Source organism: Dermochelys coriacea, chromosome 25 (genome assembly GCF_009764565.3).
Source record: "Dermochelys coriacea isolate rDerCor1 chromosome 25, rDerCor1.pri.v4, whole genome shotgun sequence".
Lineage (NCBI taxonomy): Eukaryota > Metazoa > Chordata > Testudines > Dermochelyidae > Dermochelys > Dermochelys coriacea.
Genome location: NC_050092.1, coordinates 14,468,215 through 14,490,310, shown reverse-complemented (window position 1 = coordinate 14,490,310; position 22,096 = coordinate 14,468,215). Strand labels below are relative to the sequence as shown.

The window sequence follows — 22,096 nt, the reverse complement described above, 5'->3', positions numbered from 1 at the left end:
GTAAGTAAAGTCTAAGATGTTAAGAAGAACCTAGGGGAAGAAGTCTCTTAAATGATAAAGCTCTCGGTGGGAGGGGCCCTGTGCTAATATTTTGACAGTTTTATAGTGCTTGGAGCCTGGAGTTGTTCCTCTTTAGGCTCACCTCAGCTGAACTTTCCAATACAATTAAGCATGACTTTCACCTGTGGAAAGCAGAAGCCACCCCTTTGTCATCTGGGAGCTCCTCAGCTGCTGTAAACATATCATACCAGACCAGCTGGAGAAGAGACAGGAACAGCTTGAGTTATTTTTACAAACCCAGGACTGGGCAGGGGCACCATCACCATGTGGCCAGCTGCAGCAGGGAACCAGCCAGAGACTCCAGCCTGTAAGAGCAGCCAAAGCAGGGACCTCTGGACAGTGAGAACTTCCTGCAGTCTCTTTACTTCAGTTTCGACCCCCTTGGGCTCCTCTCACCCTCTTCTCACCTGTAGGATCCATTTAGCTTCTTCCCTCCTACCTAAACCCAGAAGAAAAATTTGTCCTGTGAATTGAGATTTGGGGTAGGGTATGTCTTACTCTGGAGTGCACAGTACGTTCTTGGGGAGACCCTAGATGCTATGTAACAAAGTTAATCCGACTGCTTCTCCCACCTGCTGCTCCTATCTGCTGCAGCCAGTCCATAAAGGAGATTTAAACACATCAATGATCATGAAAAAGTACTTAAGTCTATTAGAGTGTTGTCTATTATCCAAATTATTCCAGAACTAAGGTGCCCTCTTAAAGTGCCTTTTGTGTTCTATGAATAACTCGAACATCCTGCCCATCTCTAATGTATGTGTGCTTTTCAAACGGACATTTCCTGGCCTGCACCGGTAATGGGACTTGATCTAACAGGAGGCAATGTAAAAGAATCTTTTATTGCTTCAGAGCCACTAAGTAGGGGACAGTTACTCAAACAGTTCCAGCCACAGCAGGGAGTGTCTCAGCACATCTGTTTCCAGGCTCTGTGGAAGACTCGTGTTAACAGCATAGTCCTCATTTTTGGCTTCTAGTCACACTTCATTTATGAATCTCCTTTCAGCACCTGAAATCTCTGCAATTCCAATAGACTTTCATAGCAGTTAAAGAGATTTGCTGCTCTAGAAAAGATGCCAGATAGGCAGTGACACCTGCTGCTGTACAGAGTGCAGTGGTACATTACATAGTTCTTTATACAGTATATCAGAGCTGCAGTAGTGGATAGCTGAGTACTTTTTTAAAGCAAATTTTGATTTATAAACATTTTAAGCCATGGGCTGGTCCAGCTGAGTTCGGAATGTTTCATAATCTTCAGGAATGGTATCTGGAGGGGATGAAATTGAAGTTGGTGTAGATTAGCATCAAGATTGCAAATGAGAAGCAGAGTAAACCAGTAACACGAAATAAACACACCCACAACCCTGTTGTGTGCAAACAGGAATCCAGCAAGACCTAAGTGGTGAGACAGGTAAGAGGAGCCGGGAACCTCAAGAAAAGCCAAGCATGATTCAAAGGGATCAACATTCAGTAATAGTCTTTTGTCTGAAACCCCAAATTCATATCTTGACCAAGTGTCGCGGTATTGCCAGTCTCGGAAGCAGTGACTGCATTCCATCTCCCTAAGGCCCCTGCAGTTTAATGGGCATTGAACTCTTGACTTCCTGTCTTGAACAGTGCTGCTAGAGAAGAATTGCTGACAGATTTTGCTCCGGAGCTGGATGCATTTTAGTAATGGACAAGACAACCCCTCTCTAATCAACCCATTTCATTCCCATGGGATCCCATAAATGCTGCACCAGCACAGTTGCACAAATCACGAGAGATGAATTTCTGTCCATCACTGACGTGCATCCATCTCTTGGGGTAACAAGGAGTGGGGCCATACATTGCATTGGGGGAATGTCAGGCAGTTAAATTCCACCTTCCCACCCCACAGGCTGCTGTACTTAGGTACCTTTTAGGAAAAAAATGCAAGTTGTGTTACTTAATCTCTCAGAGCAGGTAGCACGGCTGTTTTGTGTTCCTGGGACAGCTGGCAGCAACACTCCTGTTTATGGGAGCAAGAGGCTAGTCCCCAAAGTGTCAGCACAGGGAACAACTCACCATTGCAGCGGTAACGCAGGTTGGACCAGATAATGTTCTCCTGGGAGAAGCAGAAGACCCCCAGACGACCCCCTCGCATAGTTGTATCAAGGATGACTCCACTGTCTGCTACCATTTCAGGGCCTTCATAGAAGCGAGCTCTGGAAGGGGATGATGTATCTTAAGAGGCCTAGCCCTATTGAAAGGGATTTCCCTTTCCATAGGAGGGAATATTCCCCCTTCATCTCCTGGACATGCTGAGTAAGGAGAGGGGCACAGTATTTGACTTTAAACAGGAGTTGAGTTTAGCAGTGGGTTCCCCCTTTCTTAAGTGGTGCTTAGTGCAGGTTTTAGGTTGACTCCCTCTCCTTACCCAGGGAACAGAGCAAGCACTGCTCCTTACCTGATGTATCCAACTTGAGGTCGGTGCTGTAGGAACCAACGATACGAGGTCTTGTCCTTCCAGCCGGAATTCCTGGGGTCTTTCCATAGTAGTTTGACCTGGTCTATAGTGTCTCCAGTGTGCCAAAGGGAATTGCGGAGATATTCTCCTGGCCCTGTTTTAGATTTCACTGCCTGAGGGAGGAGAGAGGGCTGTGGTCATGTAGTAAGAACAGTAGAGGAAGCTAGTGCTACGTTCATCACATGTACATACCTTCTGTTCATAAAGAGCAGCTCTGGCCAGAGTGATAGCAAAGCTAGGAAGTCCTCCCTTTCCCCCACATAAGGTGTTTGATCTTATGCTGCTGCCCCCTCACACACCCATGGTAAGACTAGGGGAGGACAGGAGCAGGGCTCTCTGAAGCCCCCTTGGTGTTTCTCTTCTGGTCTTACCTTCAGCTGAATTCCGGGTTCTGCTACTGCGCGGAAGGGGTTTGCCTGCCAGTACGTCTGCTCCATCTGCTTCCACATCACCACGTAGAAACTGGAGCTGTCCTGGTAGCCGAAGATAAAGCCTGCGTAATCATCGTCTGTGGCAGTGTTCACGTGGAAGGTGCCCTCGAAATCCACCCCGTTGAATGCAGTGTAACCTCAACCGGTAGGAAAGAGGGAGAAATAATCACCGCCCATGAGCCAAGAAACAAAACAGCCCAGTCCCCCCTAGAACCTCAACTGTCCTGTTGGGATCCAGGCCTTCCCTTCATGGGCTTAATCCAGAGACCCATATAAATATGGTCTCTCCCTCTACTCTCCTAGCATTAGGTCCTAATCGCAGATCAAAACCAGACACATGTCTTGTTGAACTGAGCCTCCTGCCCAAGTGTCTAGTTTGGATAACATGGAAGTTGGACAGAAACTTCCCCTGTTCTGGGTGTTGCTAAGAAAAATCCCTTACTTTATTGCACCCAGATAGCTTATTATAGAGCCAGAACGTTCAAGACAAGAATTTCTTTCCTCCAAAGGAGGGAATTTGGCTGAATCACTAAAACAATCTCCAAAATGCTCTTTGAAAATTGTGCTGGAAAGAGGAATTACATATATTAATAACGCCCTGCTAGGTCAGAGAGCCGATTCTTACCCACTGCCAGGCCAGGATCGCTGTTCATGGTCTGGACAATTTCCATGCCCTGTGAAATGCAAGTGTTAACTCATTACCATCTGGAGTTGAAAACTTTATCATTGTCACGTGGACTTGGGGCAAAGAAGTGCAAATGTGCTTCCCTCTCCAAGGAGGAGATAGCAAAATCCCACTCAACAAGAGTTCATTCCAGTCATCTGTGAAAATCTGGTGCCGGTTTAAAACGTGCTTTTACCTCCCACCCCAAAGGGTTGGGAGGTAAGAGAGAGATTTGGCTATTCACTGCAGAGAAACTCGGGCAGGCTGGTAGCACCCGTCCAGCCATGTCTCTGTAACCTGAGCCATCTTCTGGCTCTCCCTAGTGACAATACAACTGGGCAAAGGGCGGGACCCAGGCTGAAGCTTTGCAGGTCATCCTCCTCCCACTCCCACAACCAGCCAATGGAAGAACGTTGGAGTTTGCAGCGCTAAGTCAGTGGATTCTGCTAAGCCATGTAGCTGCATCATCACTCGCTAATTCCTAGCACCCCTCGCACTAGGTCCGAAGCCATCTCCTACCTGATTGAGGACAATCCAGTTAGGGTCAATCTGTGCGTCGCCCTCAGGGTCCAACACGACTGTCTGGAAAGCCCTGAAATCTGTCAGAGTCACCTCTGCGTTCTCTGGGCACACGTCAATTCTGTCAATCACCTGGTCCTTGTCAAAGTCATCTTCACAGAGATCCCCCACACCATCACCTGCGGGGGGGGGGGGTGACGAAGTACACTAAGTCTCTCCTTCTCCGGTAGCACCATCTCCTCCCACCCACTTGGCTCTCGGCACTATAGGTTTTAGGGTGGTTGTACCTATGCTGTGATAACTAGGCCTACAGATTTACCCAGTGAAAGGTCATTAAATGTCACAGTAACCCAGAACAACAAATGTTGAGGGGAGAAGGTACAAGAGCGAGACAGACTGAATTAGTCCCTACAAAAAGACCTCCTGATACAACTTGAGCGCAGTCTTAAAATCATTCCTGGTAAACAAGAACAGTGTGAGATTGAAAAAACCCAGTGAATCAAAATTGATGTCAGAAAATGGTCCTTATTGGTGGACAAAATCGTGCGAGGCTAGGCTGTTCCAGCCATCGCTCCCTGGTGGGGGTCCTTAAAGACTTGGGCAGGGGGGAATACAGATGAACAGGAGGCTACTGCTACATGGACTGAAAGAAGAGGAAGGAACCAGCTTCACTCGTGGCTGCCACCCCCACTGTCTCTGGGGACCCTGGACCACCTTCATCCTAATCCTGAGCCATGTTCTGACCTGACTAGACCAGGGAGGGACCCAGATGACATCACCACCACCACCACCCCTCGTTCTGGCTGACTCCTGAACACCAGCTGGGATGTGACACTGTCTCCTTCCCTACCTTTATTTCTTCTCCTTTATTCTGTCTGGTAAGAGTCTAGCTTAGCTGGCCAACACTGCTATAAGCCTGTGACCAGAGGGCAACTAAAAGCCCTTCCCTAAACAGCCCAATGCTGGTAAAAGTTTGCCTGGTCTCCGAGCAGTTGATCAGACCATGGGCTGGGCCTGTGTTTTTTCCAGCACTGAGGCTGCAAGTGAAAGTCAACACCAGAGCCAGAAGTTGCGTTTTCTCTTTGCTGCTCTTTTCTCTCCTTTGGGTGCATTCATCTTGCTTTGTCTTTTATGAAACAGGATCAGACTTTAACAGCATCTCCAGCCCAACTCAACTAACTTCCTCTTTTTCCCTAAAAGGACATTATTACCATCTTTTAGTACTATCTAAGAAACTGAGAGACAAGGAGAGTGGTCCTTTGAAAAACTCTCGCCAGGGAAAGGGAACAAGGGATGTTAACACAAAAACCTTATTTAATACTTTACATTTCAAATGCTTTAACCAGTCCCACTTCTCTTTCTGAGTCTTTTATTAAAGATTAACAAGATTTGTAATAGTGTTTCTGCCATGGTGCTAAGCAGCTGGAGGTCTCGCTAGCAAATCCCAGACCTGTTTAGCCTGGTTGAGTGACTAGATTCTGGTAACGCCTTTGGCCCATGTATACCATCTAAATTAATACAACCACCATCCCAGGTAGGTGCCTTGCTGGGGCCGAGTCTCCATGCACACCTGGCATTCTCTTGAGACAGTTCTGTAGGAACCCTCACCTGGGGCTGGTTCCCCCTCCCAGTCACAATGCTGATAATGCTGTTGGGGGATGGGGAAGGAATTCACACCTTTTAACCCCTTTGAAATGTTCTAAACTGTGAGTGCTTCTTGGACAGTCAGGAGCACACTTGCTCCCATCCATGGACCCCACTGATGGGTACTGGACACCTGGGTGATACCTGGGTCAGTCACTTCACCCAAGAAAAGGAAGTCAGGTCTCCTAAATGTTCTTTAAACTGGCTCCCATGTGACTGAAAGCAAGAAGGGGCAGGGCTAGTGTGACACGTGTTCCCCTTACGGTCTGAATCTTCTTGGCCAGGGTTGGGGACTAGCCGGCAGTTGTCAGGGCCGGGAGGTCTTAGATCCGGAATCCCATCATTGTCATCGTCGTCATCACATTCATCTCCAATCCCGTCATGGTCCGTGTCCAGCTGGGAGCTATTTGGCACTGAGGGGCAGTTATCCTGGGAGTCCTGGTGGCCATCCCCGTCTCTGGCAGAGAGAACATCATACAAGCCAATATTGGAACATCGGGCAAGACCAGTGGATGCTAAAGGGCGCAACAGGGGCACATGAACTCTGCCCCAAATGCAACAGTAAGAAGCCTGCAACAAGTGTGTGTGTTTTACAATAACACAAATGCACCCACCTGTCAGGTGAGTTTGGATCCTGCCTGACAGCAGGAAAGTGGCAGCTGGTGGTTTCACCAGCCATAAAAATCTAACCTGTGACTTAAGCCATGATTTTTAAATTCACTCAAGCTGGACATGTCTTCAATAGACCAATAGTTGCCTCAAGGCCAGCTGTTACTTGTTCCCCCAAACACTCCTGCCTCCTGGATTCTGTGTGGCATAAACAAGCCTAGGTGCAGCTGGTTCTCACCGGTCCTGGTTGGTGTCACACAAGTCCCCCACAAGGTCGTGGTCAGCATCTTTCTGGTAAAACAAAACATTAACAATCAGCTTAAACTTGCCCTAGGTGGACTGAAGATTTAGATCCCAAGGAAGAACTGAGACTGCTTGGGCCTATAAGAACCTGCCCCCTCAATTGATACTTGGAGCTGATGAGGTGAAGAGAGCCCCACAGAGGAAGCAGTTTCTCCTGTGGTGCTCCGTGTGAATGGGAACATGTCTCCCCCCAACAGTCATGGAGAGTAGTATCCTAGGATGCAAAGTTGCTGCTCACTCAGGCCCATTGCATGCTGGGAGCTGTGGTCTCTACAGGCTGCACTTCTGTAGAGATTGAAAGAGCTGCTATTTGCAAGTGACAATCTTGTCAAGTTACCAGCAAGGCAGCCCGGGGCTGGGCAGTGTCGGTGGAAAGAAGAGAAGGAGGTGGTGAGAGCTCAAGCAGGAGTGGTGTTTACTTGCCTGGTCTGGGTTACTGATGGTGGGGCAGCTGTCACACACATCCCCCACTCCGTCCCCATCGCTGTCTTTCTGATCAGGGTTGGGGGTTTTTTTACAGTTGTCGACCACGTTTTTGATCTCTGTAAGCCACAAACACAGGGCCCTTTAAACCAGCATTGCCATGAGAGCATATGCAGCAAGCTTGGCTATGTTAGAGAGGGCAGGAAGCTGAGACTGCCCCAGTTGTTCATGTAGCCATTTCTTGTTCTTCATGCACCGTGTGTGTGTATTTCATATATTTATGCTCACTGGCATTTCAGTGCCTCCAAAGGCTCTTCTCTGGGGCTGACTCATCCCCGGCGACTGAAATCAGAAGACCAGAGGCCAGGTGATTTTGAGCCCTTTAATGGTTCAGAAGCACATGCCTGTAAACATAAATTAGTTTGGTCCACACGGTATAACCTTACTAACTACAGAGGCAAAAAGATAACAAGATTTGGGTAGCGTAAACACAGCCTGATGGGAGCCAGAGGCCAAAGGAGAAGCTTGACTGGTTGAGCTTTTTGCACTAGAGATGTGAAATGTACTAGACTTGACTTTTGACCAGCAATACCACAAGTTGCCTACAGAGGGCAGCTGTCTGTCAAAGGCCAAAGCAGTGCCCGCAGCTGGTTGCTGCATTCACCAAACTGGGCTTTGTCTACACTAGATTTTCCCCCTTTGCAGCTCTAAGGGTGGGAAACTCATTTTCCAAGCAATGAACACTAATCCAGAAGTTACAGCAGCCCATCCATGACACGGGATTCTCCTTAGTGCCCATATCCCTTCTGTGACCTAGGTGAGAGCTAAACCTTTCCTGTGTCCTCCAAATATCCAGCTGGTGTTTGAGGGGTGAGGAAGGAAGGGTGTTTAGTGGGAGGGAAAACTATGTATAAAAACTATTAGAAAATCCCCAGGGACTGGTAGTTCCCAGACTGTGGCTCAGGGTGCTGGACACAGGGTGTTAGCTCTCCTTGTTAACAGCTGCTTCTACGAGTGTCCAGGCTTCCCATTACAAAGAAGAGCCTGTAGGCCACTAAAAGCACCTGGAATGGAGGCAGCCAGCTTCACTTCCTCTTCAGCAACAGAACAGGAGCCACACTGGGCTGCAGGTCTAGAGGACCAGCTGGCTGAGAGGCCTGTCGTCACACTGCATAAAAATCTGTAATTGCCACAGGGATGTTATGGAATTGTGAATGGGAAGGAAAGTTTCCACAAGACAGTTCATGGTGATGGAGAAGTTGGAAATCCCCTGACAGGGAGAGAATCCCCTGTACATTCATTCAGTATCTCACTCATGTTATCATTCCTGGACACCTCTGTACCATGCAGGCCTGAGAGAGGAACTGTTCTCAAACCTGCATTCCTCACAGAGAGTGACAGAGCTGCAAACAGTCAACATCTTATCTGTCCAGGAGTAACCGGCTGCAGAGGGTTTAGACCGAAGTTGTCAGTGTTTTCCCAAACTGCTCTAAAGCAGATTTTATGTATTAGCCTTGGCTTATTTACTTATGCATTGGCTGTTAGACTTGGAAAACTCCGACAGCATCTTCCGGAGGTCTGAGACAGGACAGACAATATAATCAGCAACCTCTCTGACTTCACTTCTTATCACAATGTCATGAGCTCCTCCACCAATGAATCACGCCAGTGAGATTCCTTAGTTGTAGCGACTCTTCGGAATAGTCTGTAAAGGAATTTCCTCTCTCCCAGGCCTGAGGCAGTTGTGGTTTCTGGCTCTAGGAAGCTGGGCTGGGGGTAAACGCACAGTGTCTGGTGATGTATAGACAAGCAAACCTCTTCCAGGACCCGGCCCTAACACTGGCTGCTTTAACTCCCTCGATGTTCCCTCATCAGCCTGAGTCAGTGGAGCACTCAGCAGGCCTCCATCCACTGAGCGGCCTAGGCTGGGGGCCCTCAGTTTGCCCAGCAGCTTCAATTCTGCGTGGAAGCTGCAGCAGCTCTGATTTGGGGAGTCGGGTTCTAGGGCCAGTGTGAAGATCGTGTGTGTTGTGGCCTCTCGTGAACCATGAAGGCTCTTGGTGGGAGTGAATCGCTGCCTAAAGACACAGTGATTATAAGTGCTTTAGCCAATCAGAAATTAGTGCTTTTCCTGCAGAGCTTTAGGTCACCTGTCTCCAGTATCTGGTTTCTGCCCAACGTGACTCAGGCTGTGGCCAAGACGCCGGGGCCAGCTCGAGGCACCGCCACTCTCGTTTCGGTGTGGTACTAATACCATTGTCAGCTCTTGGGGGTCTGTCCCCACCCCCCAGCTCTTACTGTCTCCATCTATGTCATCGTCGCACGCGTCTCCCTTCCCGTCGCTGTCGCTGTCCTGCTGGTCGTTGTTCTTCACGTGCCGGCAGTTGTCGCAGGCGTCGCCGAAGCTATCCTTGTCTGTGTTACGCTGGTCCACATTGCGCACAAGGACGCAGTTGTCCTGTGAGGTGAAGGGAAGGGAGCTGCGATGAAGCTGCACCCAGCAATGGGGAAGGTACAGAAAGGGGTCACAGAGCAGACCTACTCTGAACTATCTGACCCCAGCCTTGGCACCAGCGATGGTGCCCTCATTCCAGGCAGTGTCTCAAAGCCCAGGAGCAGTGTATGTTCAGCTGGTGCCAGGACCAATGCTGAAAAGCTGGGACACACCCTCCCTGCCACTCCCTCAGAGAAGCTTGATTTCAATCGCAGCCTCTCTCCCTCTTCCTCCACACCCATCCCTTCCAGCCTGGATCGTTTCACGAGAGGAGCAAAGACTCCTGTCAGCACTGGACAGAACAGTGGCTCCTTCAAGCACATCTGAAGCCCTCACCCCAGAAAGCCCCCTTTGCTTCTGGTACCATAGGGGCTGCCCAAGCTTTGCCTAGCAGAGGTGCACCCTGATTAGAGCCAGCCTCAACTTCAGTGTCCCAGGGTGGAGGCTGTAGCTCCTGCTGGGAGCTGTCGTTTCCCTGGGGCCGGTGGGCATGTGTTGGCATGGCTTGGGGCTAAGCATTAGAGAGTCCAAACCTCGGCATTTAATATCCCATCTCCATCAGCGTCGTCATCACACGCGTCGCCGATGCCATCCCTGTCCGCGTCCTCCTGGCCAGAGTTGGGGACGGTCACGCAGTTATCCTGACAGAAGAGCCGCAGTGAAGTACCTTGAGCTGCTGGCGTATTGTGCAACCCACACCCACCCCCCCACACACACACATACCCGCCTTTTCCAACCGTGTAAGCCTGGGCAAGCCTGCCTTGGGAGTCTGTCACTCCTGAGCCAGTCCCAGGGGCTGCTGCAAGCGACAAGCCTACGGGGCTTAGGGGACAGTGGTTCCAGGGAGTGGGAACGCGGAGCTGGCCTGAGTTATGAGCTCTCTGGTGCTGGCCTCTTGCTCTTGCGGCTCAGTCTCTTACCTTGCGGCATTTTTGGTCTGTGCAGCGCAGCTTCTCATCCGGGAATCCATCGATGTCTGTGTCCCTCCCGCAAACGTAGCCGTTCCCGGCCCACCCGACAATGCACTGCGAGACAGCAGATGTGAGGAGTGAGGGCGCAGTGAGACCTGCTCTACTGAGCACACGCATCCAGGTTGCAGGGCTGCCTACCACGGGGTGCACTTGGTCTCAGAAATCCTGGGGGATTGGACGCCTCATTCCACAGGTGAACTATCCCCTGGAAGAGGCAGCTGTGCTGTGACGTGCTGTTAGTTCAGATCTGAGCTCTCCGCTGGATACTGAGCTATAGAGAGAGACTCAGCAGCCATGGGCTCCCCCTGGCACCAGTGTGTTCACTGGACCTTAGCTCCCAATCTGAACAGGGCTCACCCCCATTTGGTGGCAACAGGCTGCTATGTGGAGTGCTAACGGAGAAGTTCCTCTCTCAGCTTAGCTGGGAGAAGGAACAGATGCACACTTGATCTGGTGGCACATGCCAGCTGGTAGGGGGTCAGTGATAGACGCAGGAACCTGTGAATACTTAGAAAATCAGAATGGATGTGAAGGGAAAACAGGCACACCCTGAAGGCCCTGCTGTCTAACCGAAGGACAGTTTGGTTCTCACCACACATGAGATGGTCCCATCACGTTCCACAATGCAGCGAGCTTTCTCATGGCACGGACTGAGTTCCCCGTTGGGACAGCGTCTCTCCGTCTGGCTCCGGCACCCAACAATCTGGTCCCCTACAAAGCCAGGCTTACAAGACCCGCACTTGTAGGACCCCTGCCAGAGAAGCAACAAGAAGTAACGTGGGTGCTGGGAAAACTGTGCTTGAACCCCCATCCAGCTGGTGCGACTGCTCCATCCCCCCTGAAAGGAGAAGCTACAAGGGGTCTAGGCACTGGTCCAGGCCAGCTGGTGCTAGTTACCCGTGTGTTGATGCAGTTGGAGTTTGGGACACAAGCTGTGGCGCTGTCTGTCTCACATTCATTGATGTCTGTGCAAACCTGTCCAGGAAGGAGGAAGTGGGAGGGTGAGTCACTTCAGTAGAAGGCAGCCACCTCGCTTAAAGTGGCTTTTGGGGATGGGATGAGGGGGACAGATGTACCTGTTTGTTAGCTCTGGCGAATGCTAGCCCAACCCCTTTGGGTGCTGGCCCAGTATAGCCTATGGGACAGGGGTCACAATGGAAGCCAGGGGCAGTGTTAACGCAGTTGACTCTTAGGAAGCAGGGATTCGTGCTGCACTGTAGGCAAGAAGGAGAGTTCCTGCTGAATTGCTAGTTGCGATTATAAACCAGCCATTCCTGCCATCTCACCCTGGCCCCACGATGCAGGCACGAGTGAATGGGGATATTTGGATTTCTGTGCCAGGGGAAAGTGCAGTTCCCCCTCTACTCTGCTCTCCCAAGCTGTCTGGGGCGCAGACAAGAAAAGCAAATCAACTGACAAGATTCCTTCCTGTTAATTTCCAAGGTGCCATCTGTTTCCCAGGCAGGGCGCTAACTTACACTTCATGACTTCTTCTTGGCAGCGTCTCGGAGTCCAAAGTACCGTATAATTTGTCACGCTTGTTTTGAGGGGTCAGGGTTTATTCACAGCACTGTGATGTAATTGCCCGTCTCAGAAGGAGAGCATTAGTATTCAACAGGATCTCCAGCCCCAAAGATTATAAATTGCTTAATCTTTTCCCACCGTTTTAATTTAAGCCTTGTGCATTATCTCCCTAGTGTCATTAAACAAAGAAACCTGTTGCCATCTAACAAACCTCAACAACTGAATGAAATTCTAGCTGTACAAAGGAAGTAAAACCTGTCTTTAGTAAGTGACCACCTAAAGAATCGGGGGAAAAAATAATTTTCCTTGTAGAAGCTGATCTTAAACAGCAGAGATGGATTGGAAACCCTGAGACTGGTTTACCGTGAGCAGGTTTCACTGTGTGTGGTGCCCACAGAATCCAGCCCCGTCTACAGTGCCGTTTGTCCTCTAAGTGCAGAGGGCCAGAAGAGGATCCATTATGATCATCACAGGCCCGTGAGCTTCACCTGATCATTTTTGCTTTGGGCCCATGCCTCCTGTTTGAGCCATTGCATCACTTTTAGAAAGAGCCACCAGGCCTTTAAAGACTTCTTGGATGGAGCAAGAAGAAGGGAGTTTTAATACATGAGACATGGATTCCACTCCAGTTAAAATACGGAGGGCATTGGTTTGTTGCATTAGGCAGGGAAGTTTAAGTGTGTGACCTCTATTAATGACCACAAGCCTAATGTGAGAAACCGCTACTCTGCTCCAGAGCGGAGTTAGCCTCAGGTTTTTGTGATGTCCAGTGACTCATTACAGATGGTCTCTGACCTCATTAATGTCTGTGCAGTGGGTCCCGTTGCCTGTGAAGCCCAGGGGGCAGGGTCCACAGCGGAAGCCAGAGCCAGTCTCTGTGCAGGTAACTCCAGGGAAACAAGGGTTTGGCAAACATCTGGGAAATTGTGTTATGCTGATCCTTGGGCCAGTTGCCCCGGTGTTCATGCCTGGAGAATAGAAGACATGTTAGGAACAGAGCTACCACAGCCAGTACCTATCGTACATTACACTTCTAGGGGAAGGTTTCATAGAGGGTCACAAATAGTGAATGATCTCTCACTACCCTGGGAGGGAAAACAGTCATGTTCCTATTTTGCAGATGGGGAAATTGAGGCACAGAGAAATTACTTGTCTGAGGCCTCTGACTCTGTGAGAAATACAGCCTGGAATCTTGACTCCCCATCTGGTACATTAATGACATCCACATCCTTCTCAATCCTGCTTGCCTAACTATCACACCCATTACCTAGACTCCCAAGGGTAGCAGAGGGTCTAGAACTGGCCCCACAACAGAGGGCTGGTGGGACTTTAAGATGAGCATCAATTTCAGAAGCTCCAAGGTTGTCCCATGGGAGGACTGTTACCCGGTCTGCCTTAAAGGTGTGGATTAGAGCTGCACTGATGCTATAAAGTGCTCTCTTTCAAGGCCATGACAGCTCGAAGGATAGCCCCACGAATGCCAAGAAACTGTCTTTCCACCAACCTCTTTGTAAACCAGAATAATAAGCAGGGAAGACAGATCAAGTGAGAGGAAGAAAGTTCAAGACAGTTTTATGAGCAACTTATTAAAACAACTGCCGTGGATGAATGTGATTCTGTATAGTGGGTCCCAGAGGCTGTGGCTAATTTCTTTTCCTGCAGAAATGTGGAACCAGTTACTGCTCTATTCTTTAGATGTGCTGGCAAATAACAGAGCATCTCCCTGAACTGTGCTCTCCTAAAACTAAATACACTGGAAGTGTATCTCAGTCCAGAAAGTCACTTAGTGAGGAGCAGACAGTAATTGAGGTGCAAAATGTTGTGATTGTTTCCTTGCTTGGATGGGGAAGAAGTGGCTTGGAAGGAATGGCACAGAGCAACGTTCCATTTCATTCACAGCTCAAGAGTGGCCAGCTCTAACTCGCACACCCCTCGCAGTGCATTCCTGGGTGATTAGAACACGCCTGAGGTGGGGTATTAGGCGACAGGAGGCTGTGTGCACCTGAAGAACGAAATGATTGTCCTGAACGGTGCAGCGTGGCCTAGCCGAGGGCTGTTATGGAACAGAGTTTATCAACAGTTTAGGATACAAAGAGCTGGGGGTTGTGTGGACTAATAGGCTATTCCTGAGGCAGCAGGAGATCGGGAGGACTCTGGGCTCACCTGCATGCAGCATTGCACAGGTTTAACTTGAGGCATGATTTCCAAACAGATGCAAAGGGCTGTGTGGACATACTGAGTTCAGGCTAAGAGCAGCGGTTCAGCTTATGTTGACTAGGAACACGTCTGAGCCAATCTAAAATACAGTTGTCCACCCAGCGTTTTACCTCATGCCTGTTTGTGGCTAGGCAAGGCCTGTGGCTCAGAAGGAAAGAGGCTTATGTAGGTGCATGGCTCCTAGCCCCTGCTAATTGTTCTGTCTGTGATTGCTAAGGAGGTGACACCCTAGGACAAAGACCTGAGCACAGGGCTGGGATCCAGAAGTTCTAACCCAAGTTCTAACCCCAGCTCCAACACGGACTTCCTGGGGCCAAGTTGCTTCACTTTACCCAGCTATGAAATAGGGATTATTATCCTCAGCTGCCTCCCAGGAGTGGGTCATGAAGCTTAGTTAACGGTTACAGAGTGCTTGGAAGAGGGGCCGTGCCAAGTCTGAGAATTATCCTATGGCACTTGTAGTGAATGTGAACAAGCCAGCCCCTTGATGGAGCTGTGCTAGGTGACGGTCTGTTGCTTGTTTAGACAAAGATAGGAGGCAGCAGTGAGCAATTGGGCCTGGGGCATTTAACAGAGCGACTCACCGCAGGCATCACACTCCATGACTGTGTTTTTCAGGAACGTGATCTCCTTAATCTAGAAAGGAAACGAGCCACCAGTTAGCCAGAAGGCAGCTTCCGCTCCCCTTCAGTTCACTTGCACTGAGGATTTTCAGTGCCAGAAGGGAATCGCATGCCTTTGTTTACAAGAGGCTTAGTCTTGCACCAAACCCTGAGTTGTGGGCCTTGTGCGGACTGAGACCACTTTATCTCCCTACCCTCTGCACTGCTCACACACCCCAAGCCTAGAGGAGGCAGGCCCCCCCTTGCTGCCGAGATTAGCTTATCATGGGCCGGGGCAGAGAATCTAAATGCCAGGGGAGAGACCTATTTCATTTCTCCAGGGGCTTTAATACTCATGCAAGTTGCTTGGCCTCTCCCTCATAGCACTGAGCTGCCCCAGGCCATTCCCTGCAGATGTACCCCTTGAGCCAGAGGGGCTGCCCCCAGAGTGAAAGGGAAAGCCAGGGCCAGTGAGGAGCGAGTTACGTCACACATGGGCCTTTAGACAAGGGCCTCCTGGTTTTAGACAGGTGGGAAATACAGGGAAATCAGACAGCCTGCCCCGCACTGCAGGTGCCACAGATGGTACACAGCAGCTCTGAGAGGTAGGCTCAGTCCTTCCCTTCCCCTCCCCTCCAAAAGGCACTTACTCCAGGGAGCCCCGAACTCACTTAGCAACTTGCTGGGTTTTCTACAGTGTGGGAGGAGGAAAGTCAAGCAGCTGGCAGAAGCCACCAGCCTAGCCAGTTCCTTTAATCCAAAGAGGGGGTGGGGGAAGATCAACAGTGTCATTAAAAAAAATCTCTCATTGAGTCCTGCTTCAGCCAATTGATAATCTGCAGCAGTGGGGGTGGAGACAGGCTGTCCCTTCAGTGGAGTAAAGGATATTGGCCTGGCACAGACAACGATGTAGGTCAGTTTCACGGTACATGCAGAACCAAGCGTTCCAGCTTTCTCCATGACCCCAACTCTCCTAAAGCTACAACCAAGCCAGAGAGCCTGGTTACAACCCAGATAAAGCAGATAGCAAGGACAGGAGCAGCCCAAGGCTTTAGTCGGTTCTGGGGACACCAGTTAAGTTCTAGTCAAAACACATCTTTTATCTGGGGCCACATTGCAACTAGGAAAACGCATTAGCTAAGGTGTTCTTCAGCAAGACTTTGCAGCCAGCATAGATACCTTTAAAAATAGCAGTGGCAGACCCTGACTGCCTAGGAGCCTAGTGTACAAAGTGCACTGACTGGGGAATTGTCTAGATGACTTCATAGGTCTTTTCCAGCTCCCATTTGTATGGTTCCATAACATCGTAGGGAGCAGCCCTGCCTAACTGAGGGAAGGGGAGAAGTCAGACTGAAAAGCTACCTCTCCTGGCACCTGGTCTCTCTCCAGTGCCCCACAGCCCTTGTGTTCTCATCACCATAGATCAGGATTGTGCCCACACAGAAGAACATGTTCATACCCCACCCACAGCTCCTATGTACAAGGGCAGGGTCTCATTTTACACCAGACTCTTCCTCCGTTCAGCATTGCCCTGGGGCTATAGTAATCTTTATATCATGTGTTTAGAATAATTTAAGACAGATGTAGCACCAAACCCAAATCCCCATGTCAAAGCATTCCAGCCAGTGAGGGAGTTTGGGTCAGGATCAGAGTGCTGCTATCCAGCACCACTTCTAATTTATCTAGGTTTGCTTGATGCTGCAGATTTGGGCTGCATAGCTAACCTGTTATTGCCCTCAGTACTGATATGTGAAATGCTGAAGTGTGGAAAATAAGGTACTAGAGAAACTTAAAGAAATGAACAGCACATCTATGTAAGCTTCCACCTTAGCTCTCTAGTGATGTGCGTGAGTCCTTCATTCGAGAGAGTCTTTTAAGAGTTCAGACACTGTTTGAGAATGAATCCATGGCAAAGGCGGGGGGAGAATAAATAAAAAACCCTGTGTGGAGAAGCAAGGCTCAGCTTGAAGGGAATGTTGGAAAGCGCAGCTGCAGGCTACCAGGAGCCATGTCTGACCTGATTCCTAGCAAACACTGGATATTTATGCAACAGCCTGAAATGTGAGAGTAACTCAGTATAACAGATGGTTTTGCAGATTAGAGGCCGGCCAGTTTGCACTGGCACAGGGGCCTGGCTGCCATTCCAATTATCTGGCAGGCAGAGTCTGCTGCCTTCCGTGAACAGAGTCGAGAGAGGGAGAATGGAACCTTTCTGTTGAGTTAAAAAAGGAGCTGCCCAGCCAAACTGCCACCTCCTTGGTAAAACAGAGCAAGATCTAAATTCACCCAAAGGTCCAGAGTCCCTCCATTGCTGCTGGAGCCTGCGAGGTGCAGGGTTAAAGCAACAGGAGGAAACAGAGACCGTGAATACAAGGCTTGTTCCGATCCCATGCGACTTCTGTTTCCTAGACCTGCTGGGCGGCTGAATGGGCTCCTCTCTCTTCCAGCCTGGCCTCTGCCTGTTGACTTCTTCATAAGCCCACAAAACCCAGGAAAAAATGACTTTCTACTGGCCCTGACGCACGTTACTCCCGTGATATATGTCCTGTCTGTCTATTCATATACAAAAATAATTAGTCATTTGTGTTAGTTTTTGGTAGACGAGGACCTAAGCAGCAGAGTTTGCATGGAAATTTGAATCCAAATTATCCCAGAATTCAGGGATGCTCAGAGGGTCACCTGGGGATCCTACCCTTCCATGGGATGAGAATACCATTTTGATCTCCCTGTTCGACAGGTCAGCATGTGAGGCAGCTGCCTCCCTGATCCCTCTGGCAGTGTGAGAGACAACTGGACTGCTTTCTCACGTACCTGCTGCTTCAGCAAATCTCTGACTTCCTTCAGTGCCAGGTTAGTTTCTCTCATCTCTGTGAGCATCTGGCGCCCGACATCACCTCCTATTGAAAACAGGAGCATCAAGAGTGGAACATGCCAAATAGTCTGCTCACCTATGTACTGTGTTTACTGATTCTTAATTGTTATGCCTCTCCAAATACAACCTACTAGCGAGGATCTCCTCCCCAGTCTGTGGCTAGGAGGCTGTTGTTGAGAGTAATAAGGAGTTGCACACTACAGAAGGAAGATTACATTGGACTTCAACAGCGCTGAGTCGGAGACGAGAGTGCAGGAACTTTATCACAAATCCCTTATCAAGAGGGAGTACCTTGTAACATGATCAACATTAAAACCTAGGAGGAACCTGTCTTCATTTCACCCCAAAGTCACTAACCAGACCCCTCTTCCTCAAGGGTTAACCATCGACTTCTATAATGCATTTACTGGGCATGTTGTGACATGAGCAAGAAATGCAAGATGGGCGCCAGACCTCCCCGTCTCTCTCCCCCCACTCAGTTGCTCCAGGGAGGGTGAGGGTGACATTTGGGTAACCTGCCAAGATTCATCACTCACCCAAGGTGACACTTAGCCCCACTGCTAAACTGCCAGGCCAGCTTATGCGCTGGCTGTGGGGCTAACTGTTCGTGTGGCAGGTTTGGTGTTGGTTGCACACAGGACGGGTAAGCTGCTGACCAGGCTGAAGGAAGTTTACAGCCCAAGGCTGTGGAGGATTCTATGAGGTGCAGCACTGAACATCAGCTGTCCCTAAGGCTGCGCCCATGCATAGAAAGAAGAGCTGCTGCACAGGGGGGCATGGCCCACCCTGTTCCTAAGATACAGGAGGCTCTTCATCCATTGCTTTAAGGGAGCTTTACAAGGCGGTTTTGCCTGCCCACTTGTGGACAGCAGCAGATCCCCCTGGCATAGAATTGCCTTGCTGTGGTTTTTGGGATGTGCAAGGGACATCTGCCCACCTATGCAGAGAGCGAGCAAGCAGGCACACGCGCCTGCAGGAACTGCAGCTCAGGGGAGTTTGAACAGAGGTGTGCAAAACAATTCCTAGGTCACCACTGGGCAAAACCAACTACGACAGACCATTCTCTGAATTCTGATTTGGCTCCTCTTTGAAATAGTTGGTGGTCCTGCTCGTGACAATGGAACATTCCAGCTGAATTAACTAACCCCAGAGTTAGCTCATTCGAATCCCCTGCCATGCTGAGCGAGAGAGTCTCTGTCTAGTGTATAATCCTGGATACTGATTAGCTGGGGGGGTAAGTCACATGATTTGTAATGCAGCACAATTGTCCATGCATTTGTCTCTGTGAGGTGACATCCCTTGCACACGCTAGCGGGATTTTGCCTGAAGACCATTTGGAAATTGCAGCTAATACAGAACGTGACAACCTGCATTGGCTCCCAGTCAGTTCTGCAATGAAATTCAAGGCATTTGTTTTAACCTTTGAAGTCTTGAGTGGTTTGGGCCTTGTCTGCCATAGAGGCTGCCTCTATCCTCATACAGTCTCATAGCAGCTGTAAGCAACAGGGTCATTTAAGCAAATAAAATGTCTTGCCCCTAGCCCTTGGGTTTTCAGGGAGAGGTCCTTGGCTCAGGATTTCAGTTCCTCACAACTTGGTCTCTAGGTCCAGCTCTGCAAAAGGTATTTAAGCTTCTAATGTCCATTGAAATCAATGGTGCTTAAAAACCGCTCTGGTTCTGGGCGCTAGAACCTAAATGTGGGTAGTCTTTGAGGCATGCAGCAAAGCTCAACTATTCTCCAGTGGGGAACAGCACACTTAAAAATATCTCCATAAAAGCCACAACAGATGGATCAGCTGTGCTGCTGTCCTCCTGACCCCAAAAGGAAGACCACCCCTCTCTTTTCTCTTCTCTCCCTAAGGCATTTCCAACCATCCTGATCCCACGGTCCCTTGCACAGGGAGCAGTAAGGATACTTCCTATCCACACACAGCACTGCATAATTGGTCAGGTGCATCATGGGAGAAGGGACTGTCATCCTCCTCTGAAGCCTGAGGTATCTGCCAATGCCACTGGCGGGATATCAGACTTGAAGGCCCATGTAGTTGACCCCATACAGCACGTTGTATGTTCTGTGATGAATAAACTTGAATGGCTGGAGGGTTGGCTCTGATAAGTATCTCAAAGTTCGGGTGAATATTTGTAACCTCTCCAGCACAATTATGTCTAGGAAATGAACCGACAAACACCACAAGAGTGTCTAAGTCAAATACCAAAAGAAACCTGCTTTACCCAGTTTATTGAGGGTAGGGAGTGGAGGGTGGTCAGATGTTTTCTGACTTCACAAAAATATTTCGTGAGAGTTCTGGCTGAAGGTTCCATTTTATCTGAACAGGTTTGTCTGTCCCTAGTAGCATGATACTATTTTAAAATGAATGTAAAAGATTGCATATTAAAAGAACTAAAGACACACACACAAAGAACCAGGTGCCCAAATAGGATCCCCCAGGGACTCTGAGCACTTGCAGACATACCCTTTATTTTGCAGTCCATGTTCCTGACCTCCCTCACACTCTTTACAAACACATTTTGCCCTTTAGAACTTGCTCTTTTAGTTCTCACTTTGCTTGACATGGGAATCACAGATTTCTCATGAGTTGAGCAACAATCCTGAACATACTGCTCAAGAAACGAAGCACTGCCATGAATGCCACAAGGGGCTGAATTCCTAGCCTAGACGATAGGGTTTCCCTGCGTTGTGTGTATGCAGAGCATACAGAAATCCCAGGTAGCTTCCACAGAACATCCTGCATCAAACAGGTCTTTAATCTCATCATTTGCAAAACAAAGATGACTTGCCAGGATGACTTTGTTATCCTATTTGCAAAACAACAAAAATTTGGTCAGTTCCAGCTGCCAAAGGGGAAGAGATTTAATTTGTTAAAACATCGTTAAACAGGGGAAAAAATACAGCCTAGGACTGGAACGTTTAAACCTATTGGCGCAAGGTTTTATATGAAGCTACAATTGATAAACATCGAATTCAGGTATCACCAGCCATAGTTGACGAGTCATCTGCTTTCTCACTGCTCTGCTGCACGCAGTGTTTGCAGAGAAGGTCCATGCACATAGAGGTAATTAAAACCCACTTACCTCCTGCACTTGTCGTCTGACTTGCTGCAAAAGGACAATAGAGGCTTAGGAGAAAAATGAAGGCTAGAGTCGAAATCATTCTTGAATCCCAGAGAGGTGAGGATGTGTGGGCTTCTCTTGCAAGGAATTTGTTAATGTGCAGGTTTGCCTCTGCTCCCCATTAGTGTCTGTGGTTTGCTATTTATGAAGTTGCATTCCTTCCTCTGAAGTTCTTAGTCTCTGATGCTGGACTAGGGGTGGACGTCATTTCTGGCTCCCAGTCCACAGAGAAGGGTTACAAAAGTAAACAATATGAAAAAGTCATCAGGAGAGCAGCTCACAGTGTTTTTTTTAAAACCATCTTGCACCACAAAAAAGTCAGAACATTCCAGAATTAAATGGATTCCCTTTTGGACCAATGACTTTTTTTGGATGGGGCGGGCCAGGGAGGGTGGAATTTATAGCCCTGGCTCTAATGGCATTTTCTTTCTAGCATCGCTCACAAGAACACATCAGCTTACAGTGAACGTGGGCTTACCTAGAGTTTTATCCAAAGTCCTTTGGACTTCCCAAAGACAGTTCTACCTCTTGGGCTCAGCTGCTGTATTATTGCATCCTCTTCCAGACATTAGAGGACAAAACCATCACATACTTCTCCCATTCAGCGGCTTTCCATGGGGCACAGGCTCAGCACAGACTATTACAGTAGCCAGGGGCTGAGCTGCAACAGAATATTTGAGGGGCTGCAGTGACCAAAGGTCTGAACCTGTCAGAAGGTGAAGTGTCCATGTCACACAAACCACCACCACAAGCGGTGCTAGCTGGCCTTCTTGTTAGCTAGCTTAGAGAAGAGGCCAGCATTTAAACAGGCCATGGAGACTTACGCTTTTGCCCTCACCCAAGAGGGGATCCACTGGGGAATGAAGCATATTGGCAGGGTGGTGGGAGGGAGAGCTCTTTCTGCTACTCCCTTTGCTGGTCCGGCTGTGTGGATAATTGATTCTCAATCCAGCATCTAATTCACCACACAGCAAACACAGGAGGACACACAAATCCACTTACAAGGCAGCTTTGAGATGACCCTGCCCATATGGGGATTGGGGCAGGAGCCTCTCGGCGTCATCAGAATAAGAGGAAGTTACGGATACAACTGCAGCCCACGCAGGAAGATTATCAGGAGTGATGACAACCAGCCAGCGCTGCTCC

The 22,096-nt window shown here is 49.1% G+C and overlaps 1 protein-coding gene and 1 long non-coding RNA gene across 2 annotated transcripts in view; one reads left to right on the top strand and one right to left on the bottom strand.

Annotated features, from left to right (window-relative positions):
* Positions 1-22,096, top strand: part of LOC122457481 — a 65,353-nt gene that overhangs the window by 12,355 nt on the left and 30,902 nt on the right. The window lies entirely within an intron of this gene.
* On the bottom strand, positions 710-21,135 carry LOC119848257 (cartilage oligomeric matrix protein). Its single transcript, XM_038383840.2, has 19 exons — positions 20,912-21,135; positions 17,758-17,843; positions 14,929-14,980; positions 12,923-13,095; positions 11,680-11,817; positions 11,501-11,578; positions 11,196-11,354; positions 10,553-10,657; positions 10,166-10,273; positions 9,437-9,596; positions 7,139-7,257; positions 6,651-6,703; positions 6,067-6,260; positions 4,160-4,338; positions 3,602-3,650; positions 2,917-3,113; positions 2,486-2,658; positions 2,104-2,243; positions 710-1,324 (listed from the first exon to the last, which is right to left on the bottom strand). The coding sequence occupies exons 1-19, from the start codon at positions 20,988-20,990 to the stop codon at positions 1,266-1,268; spliced, it is 2,301 nt and encodes a 766-aa protein (XP_038239768.1). The 5' UTR covers positions 20,991-21,135; the 3' UTR covers positions 710-1,265.